Below are 18,455 nucleotides of genomic sequence, written 5' to 3'. Positions count from 1 at the left end.
AAGGTAAAATGATTTTCCACTTATCGTGTTATCGGTGCTGCATATATGCTGCAAAAAGTGAAACAAGGCAGCAAAGCTGTCAAATGTACAGACAAAAACCAGAAAATAAAAACGCAGGAAATAGGATACTGTCAATTCTGATGAACTAATGTATTATGCTTACTGTAACTGCATAGCCAACATCAAATTCTTATTCTGCATAACACTGGATTAGAATGAAAGTAAAATGTGTATCAAACATCAGACTAAGTTCCCATACCTAGATCAATCTAACAGGATCAATCCAACTCCAAGGGGTTTCTCACTAAATTGCTTTCAGTTTGAGAGTCTTAGGATTCTGGCATGCCAGTTTCAGTAGGCGTGAGAGACAACTAAGCCACTTACATTGATTGCAATTTAGCGAGAATTCCCATGGAGATAGATCGATCCACAGTTAGCGTGATAGGGTCTGGAAATAGTCCCTAAGGTGTCAGGCTGATAAGAGTTAAACTTTGGAAATGCCAGAATGAGGTACAGTGAAAATTACACACAAAAAAAAAATTGCTTAAACTCATTATATATATATATATATATATATATATATATATATATATATATATATATATATATATATATATATATATATAAAATTAATTTTTTTTTTTTTTTTGGGCTGTATGTCAATCCTAAGAATCATTCTTGTAACTTAACAAAATACAGAAAATGTTACAAAGTAAGAGTACAGGGCTCCTGGCAGATGGGAGTGATAAGTCAAAACTTGAAAATGCCAGTATAGCACTCTATAAACCTGTATTGCCTCCAAAACAGAAAACAATCACATTGGTTTTCAAACACAAGCTGCGCACTTCTGTCTTATGAAACTTTTCACTAAGTTTCAGTATCGTAAGCAACATGGTTTTCCCTTAATCGCTATCCTGGCAGCAGTGTCCAAAATAGGGTTTTCTTCAACTTTCATGCAATAAAACATAATACTTAACAGCATAATGACCATCAAATTTTTTATAAAAAAATAAAAGTATCATGAATATTCAGAAAATGTGATTTGGGAAGGTCTTCAAGGCCATGGAAGTTCAGAGTCACACTTTCAAAATGCCAAAATGTAAACAAGAGATAACTGTACTGAAATGATTTTCTTTCCATTTTCAACACCTTTTTTAAAACAAAATGATCAATAAACTGTCATTTTAAATGTTCAACTAGGAAAATTGTTGACATAGGAAAAATATCAATAGAACAATTTTCAATGTCCAATTTGCTCCATTTGCAGATGCTGAACATAGTGAATGATTATCTGACAAACTGCAATGATGAGTTCCTTTCCATTTATGATACTTTATTACACAATGCACAATATTATAACAGGTTTACCGTCATTTTTATGTAATCAACAAACAATATTGTTAAGAAGCAGAAAATGTCAAAACAACACTTTTACATATCTTATTAGTTCCATAATGAGACTGTTAACATGCCTAAGAATTAAATCTGAAGAAATAACAATTATATACAAAAATACAGAAAATGCACAGCACTTCTGGTGGATGGGAGTATAAAATCACATCTTGAAGATGCTAGTGTTTGAAAAATAATTTTAAAAAATTTTTAAATAAAACGTAAAAAATTCCAATAAAGCTGCTATTCAAACTTTTAATCTAGCTGTATTAACTTGATATTAATAACCCCACCAAGTTTGAGAAAAATAAAGCACTGTTATGCATCTATAGCATGTTGGCATAACACATTCTTTTTGTTGTAAATTATTTGCAATGTTAAACACCATTTATCTGCACAATTATCACCAAATCCTAATTTTGTGACACAGTTAAGAGAGCTAAACCTATGGGACTTTACAGGGAAATCTCAAGGAGTGTTTTATGTAATCTCATTTAATGGCCAATTGAAAATTAATGAGTAGGCAAGTGACTTTATAGACCTTAATTTAATTAGTGATCACCCAAGGGATAATTTTAAAGACTGTCATCCATACAGTACCGTCATATAGCACAAAGGTGTTGCATACATGCTGAAAAAAGTGAAAAAACAGCATTACTTCCCTAAAAATGACCCGATCATGCTGATTTTCAAACTTGACCTGCGTATTATGAATATTCATTAGTTCTGCAAGTTTCAAATCAAAAGGTTAAATGGTTTTCCACTTATCATGTTATCAGTGTTGCATATATGCTGAAAAAAGTGAAAAACAGCATAACTTCCCTAAAAATGACCCAATCATACTGATTTTCAAACTTGACCTGCGTATTATGAATATTCATCAGTTCTGTAAGTTTGAAACCAAAAGGTAAAATGATTTTTCACTTATCATGTTATCAGTGTTGCATATATGGTGAAAAAAGTGAAAAACAGCATTACTTCCCTAAAAATGACCCGATCATGCTGATTTTCGAACTTGACCTGCGTATTGACCAGTTTTGTAAGTTTCAAGGGAAAAGGTAAAATGGTTTTCCACTTATCCTGTTATCGGTGCTGCACATATGCTGAAACAAGACAGCACTGTTCTGCAATGGGTTTACTTCCATTTTTAAAACACTTTTTTAACATAAAACAAAATAAACAGTTTTCTGCCATTTGTATATGATCAACTAAGAAAATTGATGGGATGGGAAAAATATCAATAGAACAGTGTTAAATGTGCAATTTCCTCCATTCTGAGATAATGAATATAGTAGATGATTGAATCTGACAAACTGCAATGATATTTGTTTATTTCCATTTTTGACACTTTATAACATAATACACAATAACAAGTTTACCATCATTTTTACATAATCAACTAACAATGTTATTAAGATGCAGGAAATGTCACGCAAACACTTTTACATATCTTATTAGTTCAATAATGAGACTGTTAACATGCCTAACAATTCAATCTGAGGAAATAAGAAAAAACAGCATAACTTCTAAAAGAATGGCCCGATTATGCTGATTTTGGAACTCAACCTGCGTTTTAGTTAGTTTGACTACTCCTGTGAGTATAATGACAATTGGCCTATCTGTTTTTCTTATATTGTGTTATTAGCGTTGCATATATGTTGAAAGAAGTGAAAAAACAGCATAACTTCCCTAAAAATGGCCTGATCATGCTGATTTTCGAACTTGACCTGCGTATTATAAATATTCATCAGATCTGTAAGTTTTAAGCCAAAAAGTAAAATGGTTTTCCACTTATCGTGTTATCAGTGCTGTATATATGCTGAAAAAAGTGAAAAAACAGCATAAATTCCCTATAAGTGACCCGATCATGCCGATTTTCGAACTTGACCTGCGTATTATGAATATTCATCAGTTCTGTAAGTTTCAAGCCAAAAGGTAAAATGGTTTTCCACTTATCGTGTTATCGGTGTTGCATATATGCTGAAAAAAGTGAAAAAACAGCATAAATTCCCTATAAGTGACCCGATCATGCTGATTTTCGAACTTGACCTGCGTATTATGAATATTCATCAGTTCTGTAAGTTTCAAGCCAAAAGAAAAAACAGTTTTCCACTTATCGTGTTATCGGTAAAAGTGCACGGCGACGGCGACGACGGCGACGGCGACGACAGACGCAGATGATGGCTATATGTACAGACACATCTGTGTCTGTACATAAAAACAGCATAAATTCCCTATAAGTGACCCGATCATGCTGATTTTCGAACTTGACCTGCGTATTACGAATATTCATCAGTTCTGTAAGTTTCAAGCCAAAAGAAAAAACAGTTTTCCACTTATAATGTTATCGGTAAAAGTGCATGGCGACGGCGACGGCGACGACAGACGCAGATGATGGCTATATGTACAGACACATCTGTGTCTGTACATAAAAAATATGTTGTAAAAGCAAAAATATCAATAGAACAATTATAAATGTCCAACTTGCTCCATTCTGAAATTCTGAACATAGTGAATGGTTGAATCTGACAAACTGTAAAGATATGTGTTTTTTTTCCATTTTTGACACTTATAAAACAATACACAATATCAGGTTTACCATCATTTTTTTATAATCAACTAACAATGTTGTTAAGATGCAGAAAATGTCAAAAGAACAACTTAACATATCTAATTAGTTCAAAAATGAGACTGTTAGCATGCCTGAGAATTAAATTTGAGGAAAAAAAAAACACTTATATACAAAAAAAGGCATAACTTCACCAAACCTTTACTGATCAAGCTTATTTTCAAAACTTAATCTGTATTTCAGTAACACTGATCACTACTGTGAATTTCAAGACAATTGGGCAATCAATTTTCCTTAAAATGTGTTATAGGTGTTGCATATATGCTGAAAAAAAGTGAAAAAACAGCAAAACCTTTATAAAAATGCTCTGATCATGCCAATTTTTGAACTTGACTTGCGTATTATAGATATTCATCAGTTCTGTAAGTTTCAAGCCAAAAAGTAAAGCGGTTTTTCACTTATCGTGTTATCAGGGTTGCATATATGCTGAGAAAAGTGAAATAAAGATGCAAATAAGTGAAAAATTAAATTTTCACAAAAAACTGTTAAATTGCCAGAAAATTTTACCAAACAGACTGCGTTGAAAAAAGTGAAACAAGGCAGCAAAGCTGTCTAATGTACAGACAAAAAACAGAAAAAAAAAGATGCAAAAGAGGTCATTTTGTCAATTTTGATGCAACAATAAATAATGCTTATAATAGCAGTCAGTCAACACTGATTTTTCATTATGCACAACAGGTAACATGGTCAATAACAGGAGCAGATCCAGAAATATTTTTGACAGTATTCTAAAGTATCTTTATTGATCCATCTTCCATTTTGATGGTCTTCCAAAAGAAAAAAATAGATACCCATCAATATAAAAAATCTAACTGTCTTCCAGGAGACCCAGAAGATGGTCTCAATCCACCCCTTCAATAAGATTATAGTTTCATGACCATGAGAGTTAAAATTCACATGATGAAAGTCCCAATATAAGAAAAATGATGACAGTGCATAAAATAATATTACAAGTGTTTAAAGACATGAATACCAATACAACTGCTTACGTGGAAATACAGAAATTGTGCAGAGCCTCAGGTGGATGGGAAAGTCACATCTTAAAAATGCCAGTGTTGGAGAAGAAATTAAAAAGAAAACAACAAAAATATAATCTAATGAAGCTGCTATTCAGTGCTTCCTTATTATGGACACTGTTATCTAGCAGAGAGCTTAACCTTTGGGAGTTTACAGGGAAATATCAACAAGTGTGATTTATGAAATCTCATTTAATGGCCACTTAATCAGGCAAATGAGTTTATAGCACTAAACTTAGCCTAGTGAATACCCAAGGGGAATTTACAGACTGACCACACAAATTTGTCTCATAAGACACAGCTTAAGAAAAGCACAAAACAATAATGCACAAAAATAGGAGACTGCCAATTCTGATGCAATAGTACATTATGTTTAACTGCACAGTCAATATCAAATTTTAATTATGCAGAACAGGTAACAACGACGAAAGTAAAAGCATAAGGCTTCAGGTCCATCAAAGTTCAAATTTACAATTAGAAAGAGCCAGAATGAGAACAAGGCAGCAAAGCTGTCAAATGTACAGACAAAAAACAGAAAATAAAGATGCAAAAAAGGTCATTTTGTCAATTTTGATGCGATAATAAATAATGCTTATAATAGCACTGTCAGTCAACACTGAATTTTAATCATGCACAACAGGTAACATGATCAATAACAGGAGTGGACCCAGAGATATTTTCTGACAGTATTACAAAGTATCTATGTTGATCCATCCTCCATTTTGATGGTCTTCCAACAGAAAAAATAGATACCAGTCAATATAAACTTAATAACCTGACTGCCTTCCGGAAGACCCAGAAGATGGTCTCAATCCACCCCTTCAATAAGATTACAGTTTCAGGACCATGAGAGTTCAAATTCACATTATGAAAGTCTCAATATTTGAAAAATGATGACAGTGCATAAAATAATATTACATAATGTTTAAAGACATAAAAAACAATACAACTGCTTTTGTAGAAATACAGAAAATATGCAGAGCCCCAGGCAGAAGAGAGTTAAAAGTCACAAATGCAAGTGTTTGAGAAAAAATTATAAAGGAAAACAACAAAACTAGAAAAGCACTTTGAGAGTGCAGACCTCTGCCAAGGCAGCAATTGTTGATTATTATTGATAATTGATTGATTATTGATCCGGACCACCACCAAAAATTAACCATTGTCCTCTTTGGCCCACTTCCGACAGTTCCTGAAAATTTCTGCAAAATCGGTCCATAACTTTTTGTGTTATGTGATGACAGACAAACAGGGGTGAAAATATAACCCCCTTGGCAGAGCTTGAGGTAAATATAATTCCAATGAAGATGCTATTCAAACTTTTAATCTTCCAGTTTGATATATATATATATATATATATATATATATATATATATATATATATATATATATAACTTATTTGCAATATTAAACAAAATTTACCTGCATAATTATCACTGCTTCCTTATTATTAATCTAGCAGAGGGCTTTACCTTTGGGAGTTTACAGGGAAATATCAATAAGTGTGCTTTACGTAATCTCATTTAATGGCCTATTAAAGCAAATGACTTTATAACTCTGAAATTGATCTACTGATACCCAAGGGTAATTTACAGACTGACCCACTCAAAGGTCTTCAGGCCCATAAGTCACACCTTAAGAAAAGCACAAAACCATAATGCCCAAAATAGGAGACTACCAATCCTGATGCAATAATACATTATGGTTAACTGCACAGTCAACATCAACTTATGCACAACAGGTAACACAGACGAAAGTAAAAGCATAAGGCTCCAGGCCCATCAGAGTTCAAGTTTATACTTAGAAAGTGCCAGAATGAGAAAAATGAAAATTTCACAAAAAATGCATAAATACAATAAACATGATAATCCAATAGAGCTGGTTTTCTCATGAGCTGAAGGCCAATCCTAAAAATCGTACTTGTAAGTTTAAAATCATAATAAGTAGCACAGTTTTCTTTTCATAATGTTTGCAGTAGCAGTGCAAAAAGATTGTTGTCAATTTTGATGTAACATTACATAATAAATTAGAGAATAATTATCACCAATTTTTGTTTATTGACTATAAATAGGATGGACATGTAGAAAATAGGATTATCATTTGGCTTCATGTCCATGGGAGCTCCGAGTCCCACAATGAATATGCCAAAAAGATAATGAATATTACACTAAAATGTATAATTTCCAGAAAAAGAAGCCAATTAGACTGCTTTTCTAACTCAGGCTGCATTTTAGTCCTGTGTTTCTTTTTTGAAAGTTTGACAGTCATAAGTAACACGGTTTTCCCACAATGGTCATCAAGGCAGCAGCACCAAAAATTGTGTTTTCTTCTATTTTGATGCAACATTACATAATGCTTAACAGCATAATGATCATCGATTTTTAATAATAAAATATAAGTGTCATGGATTTTCACAAAATGTGACTAGCATGGGTCTTCAAGCCCGTGGAGGTTCGATGTCACACCTTGGAAATGCCAATATGTGAAAAATTAAATTTTCACAAAAAACTGTTTAATTGCCAGAAAAATTTACCAAACAGACTGCATTGCCTACTGAAGCTGTATTTTAGTCCCATGTTTCTTTCCTGTAAGTTTGAGAACAGTAAGTGACATGATTTTCCTTAAATGGTCATCATGGGAGCAGTGCCCAAAATAGGGGTTTCTTCAAATTTTGATGCAATATTACATAATGTTTTACAGCATAATGACCATCAATTTTTAATTATAAAATATTAGTATCATGGTTATTCAGAAAATGTAACTAGCAAAAGTCTTCAGGCCCATGGAACTTCAAAGTCACATATTGAAAATGCCAAAATGTAAACAAGACAGCACTGTTCTGAAATGGGTTTATTTCCATTTTTAACACTTTTTTAACATAAAACAAAATAAACAGTTTACTGCCATTTTTATATGACCAATGAAGAAAATTGATGAGATGGGAAAAGTATCAATAGAACAGTGTTAAATGTCCAACTTCCTCCATTCTGAGATTCTGAACATAGTGGATGAATGCATCTGACCAACTGTAATGATGTGAGTTTATTTCCATTTTTGACACTTTATTACACAATACATGATAACAAGTTTACCATCATTTTTACAAAATCAACTAACAATGTTGTAAAGATGTAGGAAATGTCAAACAAACACTTTTACGTATCTTATTAGTTCAATAATGAGACTGTTAACATGCCTAAGAATTGAATGTGAGGAAATGTGAAAAAACAGCATAACTTCTAAAATAATGGACTGATTATGCTGATTTTCAAACTCAACCTGTGTTTTAGTAAGATTGGCCCCTCCTGTGAGTATAATGACAATTGGCCAATCTGTTTTTCTTATATTGTGTTATCAGTGTTGCATATATATACTGAAAAAAGTGAAAAAACAGCATAAATTCCCTATAAGTGACCCGATCGTGCTGATTTTCGAACTTGACCTGCGTATTATGAATATTCATCAGTTCTGTAAGTTTCAAGCCAAAAGGTAAAATGGTTTTCCACTTATCGTGTTATCGGTGCTGCATATATGCTGAAAAAAGAGAAAAAATAGCCTAAATTCACTAAAAATGACCCAATCATGCTGATTTTCGAACTTGACCTGCGTATTATGTATATTCATCAGTTCTGTAAGTTTCAAGCCAAAAGGTAAAATGGTTTTCCACTTATCGTGTTATCGGTGCTGCATATATGCTGAAAAAAGTGAAAAAACAGCATAAATTCCCTATAAGTGACCCGATCATGCTGATTTTCGAACTCGACCTGCGTATTATGAATATTCATCAGTTCTGTAAGTTTCAAACAAAAAGAAAAAACAGTTTTCCACTTATCGTGTTATCGGTAAAAGTGCACGGCGACGACGGCAACGACGGCAACGACAGACGCAGATGACGGCTATATGTACAGACACATCTGTGTCTGTACATAAAAATGAAAATTTAACACAAAATTGCATAAATTCAATAATAAGTGATAACCCAATAGAGCTGGCTTTCTAATTTGAACTGCATGCCAATCCTAAAAATCATACTTGTAAGTTAAACATAATAATAAGTAACACAGTTTTCTTTCCATAATGTTTGCAGAAGCAGTACAAATATATTTTTGTCAATTTTGATGTAACATTACATAATAATTTATAGAATAATGATCACCAATTTTTTATTATTGACTATGAATAGCAAGGACATGTAGAAAATTTGATTACCATTTGGCTTCATGTCCATGGGAGTTCTGAGTCCCACAATGAATATGCCAAAAAGATAATAATGAATATTTCACTAAAATGTATAAATTCCAGAAAAAGAAGCCAATTAGACTGCTTTTCCAACTTTTTTTTGAAAGATTGAGTCGTAAGTAACATGATTTTCCCATAATGGTCATCATGGCAGCAACACCAAAAATTATGTTTTCTTCTATTTTGATGCAACATTACATAATGTTTAACAGCATAATGACCATCAATTTTTAATAATAAAATATTAGTATCATGGATATTCAGAAAATGTGACTAGCAAAGGTCTTCAAGCCCGTGGAGGTTCTAAGTCACACCTTGAAAATGCCAATAAATGAATAATTAAATTTTCACAAAAAACTGTTTAATTGCCAGAAAAATTTACCAAACAGACTGCATTGCCTACTGAAGCTATATTTTAGTCCCATGTTTCTTTCCTGTAAGTTTGAGAACAGTGAGTGATATGATTTTCCTTAAATGATCATCATGGGAACAGTGCCCAAAATAGGGTTTTCTTCAAATTTTGATGCAATATTACATAATGTTTAACAGCATAATGACCATCAATTTTTAATAATAAAATATTAGTATCATGGATATTCAGAAAATGTGACCAGCAAAGGTCTTCAGGACCATGGAACTTCAAAGTCACATCTTGAAAATGCCAAAATGTAAACAAGACAGCACTTTTCTGAAATGGGTTTATTTCCATTTTTAACACTTTTTTAACATAAAACAAAATTAACAATTAACTGCCATTTTTTTATGACCAACTAATAAAATTGATGAGATGGGGAAAATATCAATAGAACAGTGTTAAATGTCCAATTTCCTCCATCTAAGATTCTGAACATAGTGGATGATTGAATATGACAAATTGCAATGATATGTGTTTATTTCCAGTTTTGACACTTCATTACACAATACATGATAACAAGTTTACCATGTTTTTTACATAATCAACTAACAATGTTGTAAAGATGCAGGAAATATCAAACAAACACTTTTAGGCATCTTATTAGTTAAATAATGAGACTGTTAACATGCCTAATAATTGAATCTGAGGAAATGTGAAAAAACAGTATAACTTCTTAAGTAATGGCCCGATTATGCTTATTTTCGAATTCAACCTGCGTTTTAGTAAGATTGACCACTCCTGTGAGTATAATTACAATTGGCCAATCCGTTTTTCTTATATTGTGTTATCAGTGTTGCATTTATATTGAAAATAGTGAAAAAACAGCATAAATTACCTAAAAGTGACCCGATCATACTGATTTTCGAACTTGACCTGTGTATTATGAATATTCATCAGTTCTGTAAGTTTCAAGTCAAAAGGTAAAATGGTTTTCCACTTATCGTGTTATCGGTGCTGCATATATGCTGAAAAAAGTGAAAAAACAGCATAAATTCCCTAAAAGTGACCCGATCATGCTGATTTTCGAACTTGACCTGCGTATTATGAATATTCATCAGTTCTGTAAGTTTCAAGTCAAAAGGTAAAATGGTTTTCCACTTATTGTGTTATCGGTGCTGCATACATGCTGAAAAAAGTGAAAAAACAGCATAAATTCCCTAAAAGTGACCCGATCATGCTGATTTTCGAACTTGACCTGCGTATTATGAATATTCATCAGTTCTGTAAGTTTCAAGTCAAAAGGTAAAATGGTTTTCCACTTATTGTGTTATCGGTGCTGCATATATGCTGAAAAAAGTGAAAAAACAGCATAAATTCCCTAAAAGTGACCCGATCATGCTGATTTTCGAACTTGACCTGCGTATTATGAATATTCATCAGTTCTGCAAGTTTCAAGTCAAAAGGTAAAATGGTTTTCCACTTATCGTGTTATCGGTAAAAGTGCACGGCGACGGCGGCAACGACAGCGACGACGGCGACGACAGACGCAGGTGATGGCTATATGTACAGACACATCTGTGTCTGTATATAAAAAGGAATATTTCGCTTCCACTTCCTAAAAATCAATTTCTTTTCCTGAATATCATTTTCTTTTCATTGAGAAAGCAACTTTCTCTTTACCACAATTGTTGAATTCTAGAGCTAGGTTAGAAGTTTAACTTTATATAAAAGTTTATATTCAAGCATATTTCGATAATAATGAATCTTTAAATTTAGCAAGTGGAAAATAGATAAGAAATAACAAATCCATAAATTTTTAATTATGTTAAACAATATAACTGTGTTCAATTCAATGAACTCACTACATGTACTTCAGCTTCACACTGCTCTGACAATTGTCTTTTAGCAGCCGGAATTTGCGCTTTATATCTCTGCATGATAGGATCCACTCTTCCTTTTAGATCTAAAATCAGAATGAAGTCACATACAATATGATACTGGTCATGTTGCAGGTTGGCCATTATCCATTTTAAATGTTGAATTCAATTGAAAATATAGAACAGAAGCAAAGAAATTCAAGTAGCCTATATTTATTTATTATTAATTTAAAAGATCTTAACATTACAAATTATGCTTTTGACTACTGACTCCACTGTTTGGAATGTAATTTTTAAATATATAATTATGACCCAAAAATTGATTAATTGTTACAGTGAAGTAATTGATTGTAACAGTGATCGTATTATCTTTTAATATCTTAAAGGGATAATAACTCTTCGTATGAGATCTATATTTCACAATAAAAACATTGTGAATAACTCATAGAAATATATTATATTCTGTTTTACGACAAAAACAGCAGTTATAGCTATTATTCTGATATCTGAGCTTGTCTTCAGATCACGTGACCTCCATTGATGACTATACTCTGTTATAATCTCTTAAGAGATTTTAACAACAAGGCAGCAAAGCTGTCAAATGTACAGACAAAAAAACAGAAAATAAAGATGCAAATAAGTGAAAAATTAAATTTTCACAAAAAACTATTAAATTGCCAGAAAAATTTACCAAACAGACTGCGTTGCCTATTGAAGCTGTATGTTAGACCCATGTTTCTTTCCTGTAAGTTTGAGAACAGTAAGTGACATGATTTCCCTTAAATGGTCATCATAGGAGCAGTGCACAAAATAGGGGTTTCTTCAAATTTTGATGCAACATTACATAATGTTTAACAGCATAATGACAATCAAATGTTATTAATAAAATATTAGTAACATGGACATTCAGAAAATGTGACAAGCAAAAGTCTTCAGGATCATGGAACTTTAAAGTCACACCTTTAAAATGCCAATATGTGAAAAATTAAATTTTCACAAAAAACTGTTTAACTGCCAAAAAAAAAAAAAAAAAAAAAATACAAAAAATACAAAACAGACTGCATTGCCTACTGAACCTGTATTTTAGTCCCATGTTTCTTTCCTGTAAATTTGAGAACAGTAAGTGACATGATTTCCTTAAATGGTCATCATGGAAGCAGTGCCCAAAATAGGGGTTTCTTCAAATTTTGATGCAATATTACATAATGTTTAACAGCTTAATGACCATCAATTTTTAATTATAAAATATTTGTATCACAGATAATCAGAAAATGTGACTAGCAAAGGTCTTCAGGCCCATGGAACTTCAAAGTCACACCTTGAAAATGCCAAAATGTAAGCAAGACAGAACTGTTCTGAAATGGGTTTATTTCCATTTTTAACACTTTTTTAACATAAAACAAAATAAACATTTTACTGCCATTTTTATATGACCAACTAAGAAAATTGATGAGATGGGAAAAGTATCAATAGAACAGTGTTAAATGTCCAATTTCCTCCATTCTGAGATTCTGAACATAGTGGATGATTGAATCTGACAAACTGCAATGATATGAGTTTATTTCCATTTTTGACACTTTATTACACAATACATGATAACAAGTTTACCATGTTTTTTACATAATCAACTAACAATGTTGTAAAGATGCAGGAAATATCAAACAAACACTTTAAGGCATCTTATTAGTTAAATAATGAGACTGTTAACATGCCTAATAATTGAATCTGAGGAAATGTGAAAAAAAGTATAACTTCTAAAATAATGGTCCGATTATGCTGATTTTCGAACTCAACTTGCATTTTAGTAAGATTGACCACTCCAGTGAGTATAATTACAATTGGCCAATCCGTTTTTCTTATATTGTGTTATCAGTGTTGCATTTATATTGAAAATAGTGAAAAAACAGCATAAATTCCCTAAAAATGGCCCAATCATGCTGATTTTCGAACTTGACCTGCGTATTATGAATATTCATCAGTTCTGTAAGTTTCAAGTCAAAAGGTAAAATGGTTTTCCACTTATCGTGTTATCGGTGCTGCATATATGCTGAAAAAAGTGAAAAAACAGCATAAATACCCTAAAAGTGACCCGATCATGCTGATTTTCGAACTTGACCTGCGTATTATGAATATTCATTAGTTCTACAAGTTTCAAGTCAAAAGGTAAAATGGTTTTCCACTTATCGTGTTATCGGTAAAAGTGCACGGCGACGACGGCGACGACAGCGACGACAGACGCAGATGATGGCTATATGTACAGACACATCTGTGTCTGTACATAAAAAACCAAACTTTTTAGAAAAAAACCAGGGACCAACTTTGAATGTAAAAATGGATTCATTAACCATTGGTAAGTATGGGAAAATTGTTGTTTACTCCAGGAAAATTCATTTTTTGGCCAAAATGGAGAGTTATTATCCCTTTAACAGATCATACTAAAAAATCAATTTAATTTGCACTTGCATCCCACCAAAATACACACTCTACTAGTAATAAATAAATTTCTACTTGTAAATGCAGAGATTTTATGTTATTTGCTACCTGAAAATGTGGGTCTCATGTTTGGATCTTGGCTCCAAGAGTCAGTTATGATCTTTCTTAACCAGTCTTTGGTGCTAGAGATTTTATTCATATCAGGTCTCTGTCCCTGGCTCACACATCTTATGAAAACTTCTGGACCTATATCTGTAAAAATAATTAATTAAACATAACAAGAAAAAAAACATTAATAATAATCTATTCTTTTGGCATTTTTCTGGAGACATATTTTAAATGATTCTAAGGGGAAAACATTACCCACAGGAAAAAAAAACTCCCTAGTACAACAATGTTAACAAAGAGGTATGATAGTGTTCTCCTAGCTCTGTGCTTATAATAGGCCAGGGGTTATTTTCCCTTATATTGGGAATCCCTACATGTACAGGTATATACATGTACATTTAATTATATGTACATCATTTTCAGGCTGATGTATTACATTACCGCTAACTGTGATTTTCTCAGACTCTCTTTAAAATGTGACTTTAAATCATTAATCTCCTTTATTACCTTTGTAAGGTATTTCCTTGGCCAGGATTTCCCAGACAACAATACCAAAGGCATACACATCAAACTTAACATTTGGCTGACAGTTAATGTTATTCCATCGTTCTGGGGGCACGTGAGTGGCTGTTCCAGCCTTTAATGTATACCTGGAGTATAACCTTGAACATAACCTCCACTGGGCCAGTCCAAAGTCACACAGCTGAACAAATGAATTGATGATAAAAGTGGTATTAGTTGCAATATTTAGGAATCACCTTACTAAAGAATTTGAGAACACTAGTATGGCACCAGCTGTTTTTAAGTAGCATATATATACATTGGCTTTAAACACATTTAATGGGTAATGAGTGATACTTTTGTCAAAATAACAAATAAAAATGATCTGTATCCATACTGTTTATAAAACATGCCATAAAAGAAGGGAGAAAAGATGCACTGAATGTTTGAAATCTGCTGTTAAGTTAAGTATTTGTAGTTTCTTTAAAATCTGTCTAAAGGATACTGAAACTAAAAAGGATACCATGCAGCATCAAGTCTAAGCTGCTTACTAATAACTAAATTAATTATTTTAACCAAATGACAAAAGCATTTTATTAAGAACAAATAATGAGAAAAAAAACTTATTCAGTCAAACTAAATCAACAATAATTTTCAGCGTTAAAAAACTTTGACATACTTTGACATTAAAATCCTCATTCACCAACACATTTTGTCCCTTTAGGTCCAGGTGAAGAATGGCTGGGTTACGTGTGTGGAGGTAGTTAACCCCAAGGATTATCTGGTAGACCATCTGAACTTGGAGAGGGAAAGGCACTTCATGGTCACGTACAAAGTTAAAGAGAGACCCATGGGACATATAGTCCATAACCAATGCATATTCATTGGTCTCCATAACCACGCCTATTAGTCGGACTATGTTTTCATGACTAACGCTCCAAAGTTTTCTAGCCTCCTTCTCCAGGTCCTTTTTTTCCCTAAAATAAATAAATAAATAAATAAATAAATAGCACACAGTACTTTATTTCAGTCCACATCTTTACAAAGAAATACAAGTACAGTAAGAATAAGGAGAGGCACTGCACAAGAAACTGAAAATAATCAAAATATTTTTAAGATAAAAAACTGACCCTTGCCAATTAAAACAACAAGGCAGCAAAGCTGTCAAATGTACAGACAAAGAACAGAAAATAAAGATGCAAATAAGTGAAAAATTAAATTTTCACAAAAAACTGTTAAATTGCCAGAAAAATTTACCAAACAGACTGTGTTGCCAATTGAAGCTGTATGTTAGACCCATGTTTCTTTCCTGTAAGTTTGAGAACAGTAAGTGACATGATTTCCCTTAAATGGTCATCATAGGAGCAGTGCCCAAAATAGGGGTTTCTTCAAATTTTGATGCAACATTACATAATGTTTAACAGCATAATGACAATCAAATGTTATTAATAAAATATTAGTAACATGGACATTCAGAAAATGTGACAAGCAAAAGTCTTCAAGATCATGGAACTTTAAAGTCACACCTTGAAAATGCCAATATGTGAAAAACTAAATTTTCACAAAAAACTGTTAAACTGCCAAAAAAAAAAAATAAATAAATAAATAAAAATACCAAACAGACTGCATTGCCTACTGAAGCTGTATTTTAGTCCCATGTTTCTTTCCTGTAAGTTTGAGAACAGTAAGTGACATGATTTTCCTTAAATGGTCATCATGGAAGCAGTGCCCAAAATAGGGGTTTCTTCAAATTTTGATGCAATATTACATAATGTTTAACAGCTTAATGACCATCAATTTTTAATTATAAAATATTAGTATCACAGATATTCAGAAAATGTGACTAGCAAAGGTCTTCAGGCCCAAGGAACTTCAAAGTCACGCCTTGAAAATGCCAAAATGTAAACAAGACAGCACTGTTCTGAAATGGGTTTATTTCCATTTTTAACACTTTTTTAACATAAAACAAAATAAACATTTTACTGCCATTTTATATGACCAACTAAGAAAATTGATGAGATGGGAAAAGTATCAATAGAACAGTGTTAAATGTCCAATTTCCTCCATTCTGAGATTCTGAACATAGTGGATGATTGAATCTGACAAACTGCAATGATATGAGTTTATTTCCATTTTTGACACTTTGTTACACAATACATGATAACAAGTTTACCATGTTTTTTACATAATCAACTAACAATGTTGTAAAGATGCAGGAAATATCAAACAAACACTTTTAGGCATCTTATTAGTTAAATAATGAGACTGTTAACATGCCTATTAATTGAATCTGAGGAAATGTGAAAAACAGTATAACTTCTAAAATAATGGCCCGATTATGCTGATTTTCGAACTCAACCTGCGTTTTAGTAAGATTGACCACTCCTGTGAGTATAATTACAATTGGCCAATCCGTTTTTCTTATATTGTGTTATCAGTGTTGTATTTATATTGAAAATAGTGAAAAAACAGCATAAATTCCCTAAAAATGGCCCAATCATGCTGATTTTCGAATTTGACCTGCGTATTATGAATATTCATCAGTTCTGTAAGTTTCAAGTCAAAAGGTAAAATGGTTTTCCACTTATCGTGTTATCGGTGCTGCATATATGCTGAAAAAAGTGAAAAAACAGCATAAATTCCCTAAAAGTGACCCGATCATGCTGATTTTCGAACTTGACCTGCGTATTATGAATATTCATCAGTTCTGCAAGTTTCAAGTCAAAAGATAGAATGGTTTTCCACTTATCGTGTTATCGGTAAAAGTGCACGGCGACGACGACGGCGACGACGACAGACGCAGATGATGGCTATATGTACAGACACATCTGTGTCTGTACATAAAAAGCATGCATAGTTCCAGATGGGACAGAGTGTCTTGAGTATCCACACAGGTCTTGTTTTGTTATTTCCTCAGACCAAATTCATTTTATGAGAGACAGCCAGATTAACAGGTTATTCAAGAGCTCATACTATTAAGTGCCCGGAGTATGTAATTATCCTTTTTATACCAGACACCCAACTTTTAGCACCCTCAGCTCCAGCAGTCCCTCACTACATGTTCATGTACATTAAACATACAGTGTTACAGGCACCTGCTTATACTGGATACTTGGTTCTTATTTCGAACATCAGGCCTACCCATTTGGGTAGGGGAATAAGAAAATGTCTGCTCTGAATCAAACTTTGCTCTATATAATCATTGTGCTGCAGTATTTCATTTTTCAAGTTGGGGTCAACTTCTAACTAGGGGGACAGTTTTTTTTTTTCAAAAGAGAACCCCCCCTTTGATGGCCTCTGTTGACTACAGGCCTGAATGTGGTACATGTTAATTTTATTATTACGTAGTACCAATCAAGTCCCATTACCAGTAGTACATATTTAGACAGTGGCACACTCACCTTTCAGCAACCTCTGTCCCCAGAACCTTCTTTACTGCTACTTCTCCCCAATCTTTGTGATGAGCATGGTACACCTTCCCAAAGCCTCCTGTCCCAATCAACTTCTCATTTTCCAAGTCACAAGACCGGACAGGTTCAAACCCTGGATTTCGTTCAATCCTGGCTGTCTGCTGTATAAGTATACCAATGATAATGTTTTGTTATTTATTTTGTTAATGATGTCACAAAGTGAAAATTGTACATGTGCATGTATATCAATGAAGTTCCAGTACAGTATAACTGGCAACCAGATGTCCATTTAATAACACTGTTATTTCCAACTGGATTATTTTGGAAGGAATGGATGTACATCTTATAAGTGAAATCAAAGACTACATGTGCACAGGGTATATGTATATCTGTACACAGTGTACTCATGATCATTTACCAGTATATGTACATGTATGACATTGGGTTACATGTGCATGTTCAAGTATGGTGTGTATACCCGTGTACCAGCATACATGC

The 18,455-nt window shown here is 32.9% G+C and overlaps 1 protein-coding gene across 3 annotated transcripts in view; it reads right to left on the bottom strand.

Moving 5' to 3' along the window:
* Positions 1-18,455, bottom strand: part of LOC106173999 (receptor-interacting serine/threonine-protein kinase 1) — a 55,148-nt gene that overhangs the window by 35,754 nt on the left and 939 nt on the right. For all 3 annotated transcript variants that reach the window (XM_087010786.1, XM_087010787.1, XM_087010784.1), the window contains exons 2-6: positions 17,949-18,118; positions 15,227-15,524; positions 14,554-14,749; positions 14,047-14,190; positions 11,491-11,591 (exon numbers count right to left, since the gene is read on the bottom strand). In XM_087010786.1, coding sequence (XP_086866912.1) covers positions 11,491-11,591; positions 14,047-14,190; positions 14,554-14,749; positions 15,227-15,524; positions 17,949-18,118 — 909 coding nt within the window. The remainder of the gene's footprint in view (positions 1-11,490; positions 11,592-14,046; positions 14,191-14,553; positions 14,750-15,226; positions 15,525-17,948; positions 18,119-18,455) is intronic.

The sequence above is a fragment of the Lingula anatina genome, chromosome 4 (genome assembly GCF_051362555.1).
Source record: "Lingula anatina isolate TDL-2025a chromosome 4, LinAna3.0, whole genome shotgun sequence".
NCBI lineage: Eukaryota > Metazoa > Brachiopoda > Lingulata > Lingulida > Lingulidae > Lingula > Lingula anatina.
Note: the sequence above shows the minus strand (reverse complement) of the source record. Positions and strands in the feature narration are given on the sequence as shown.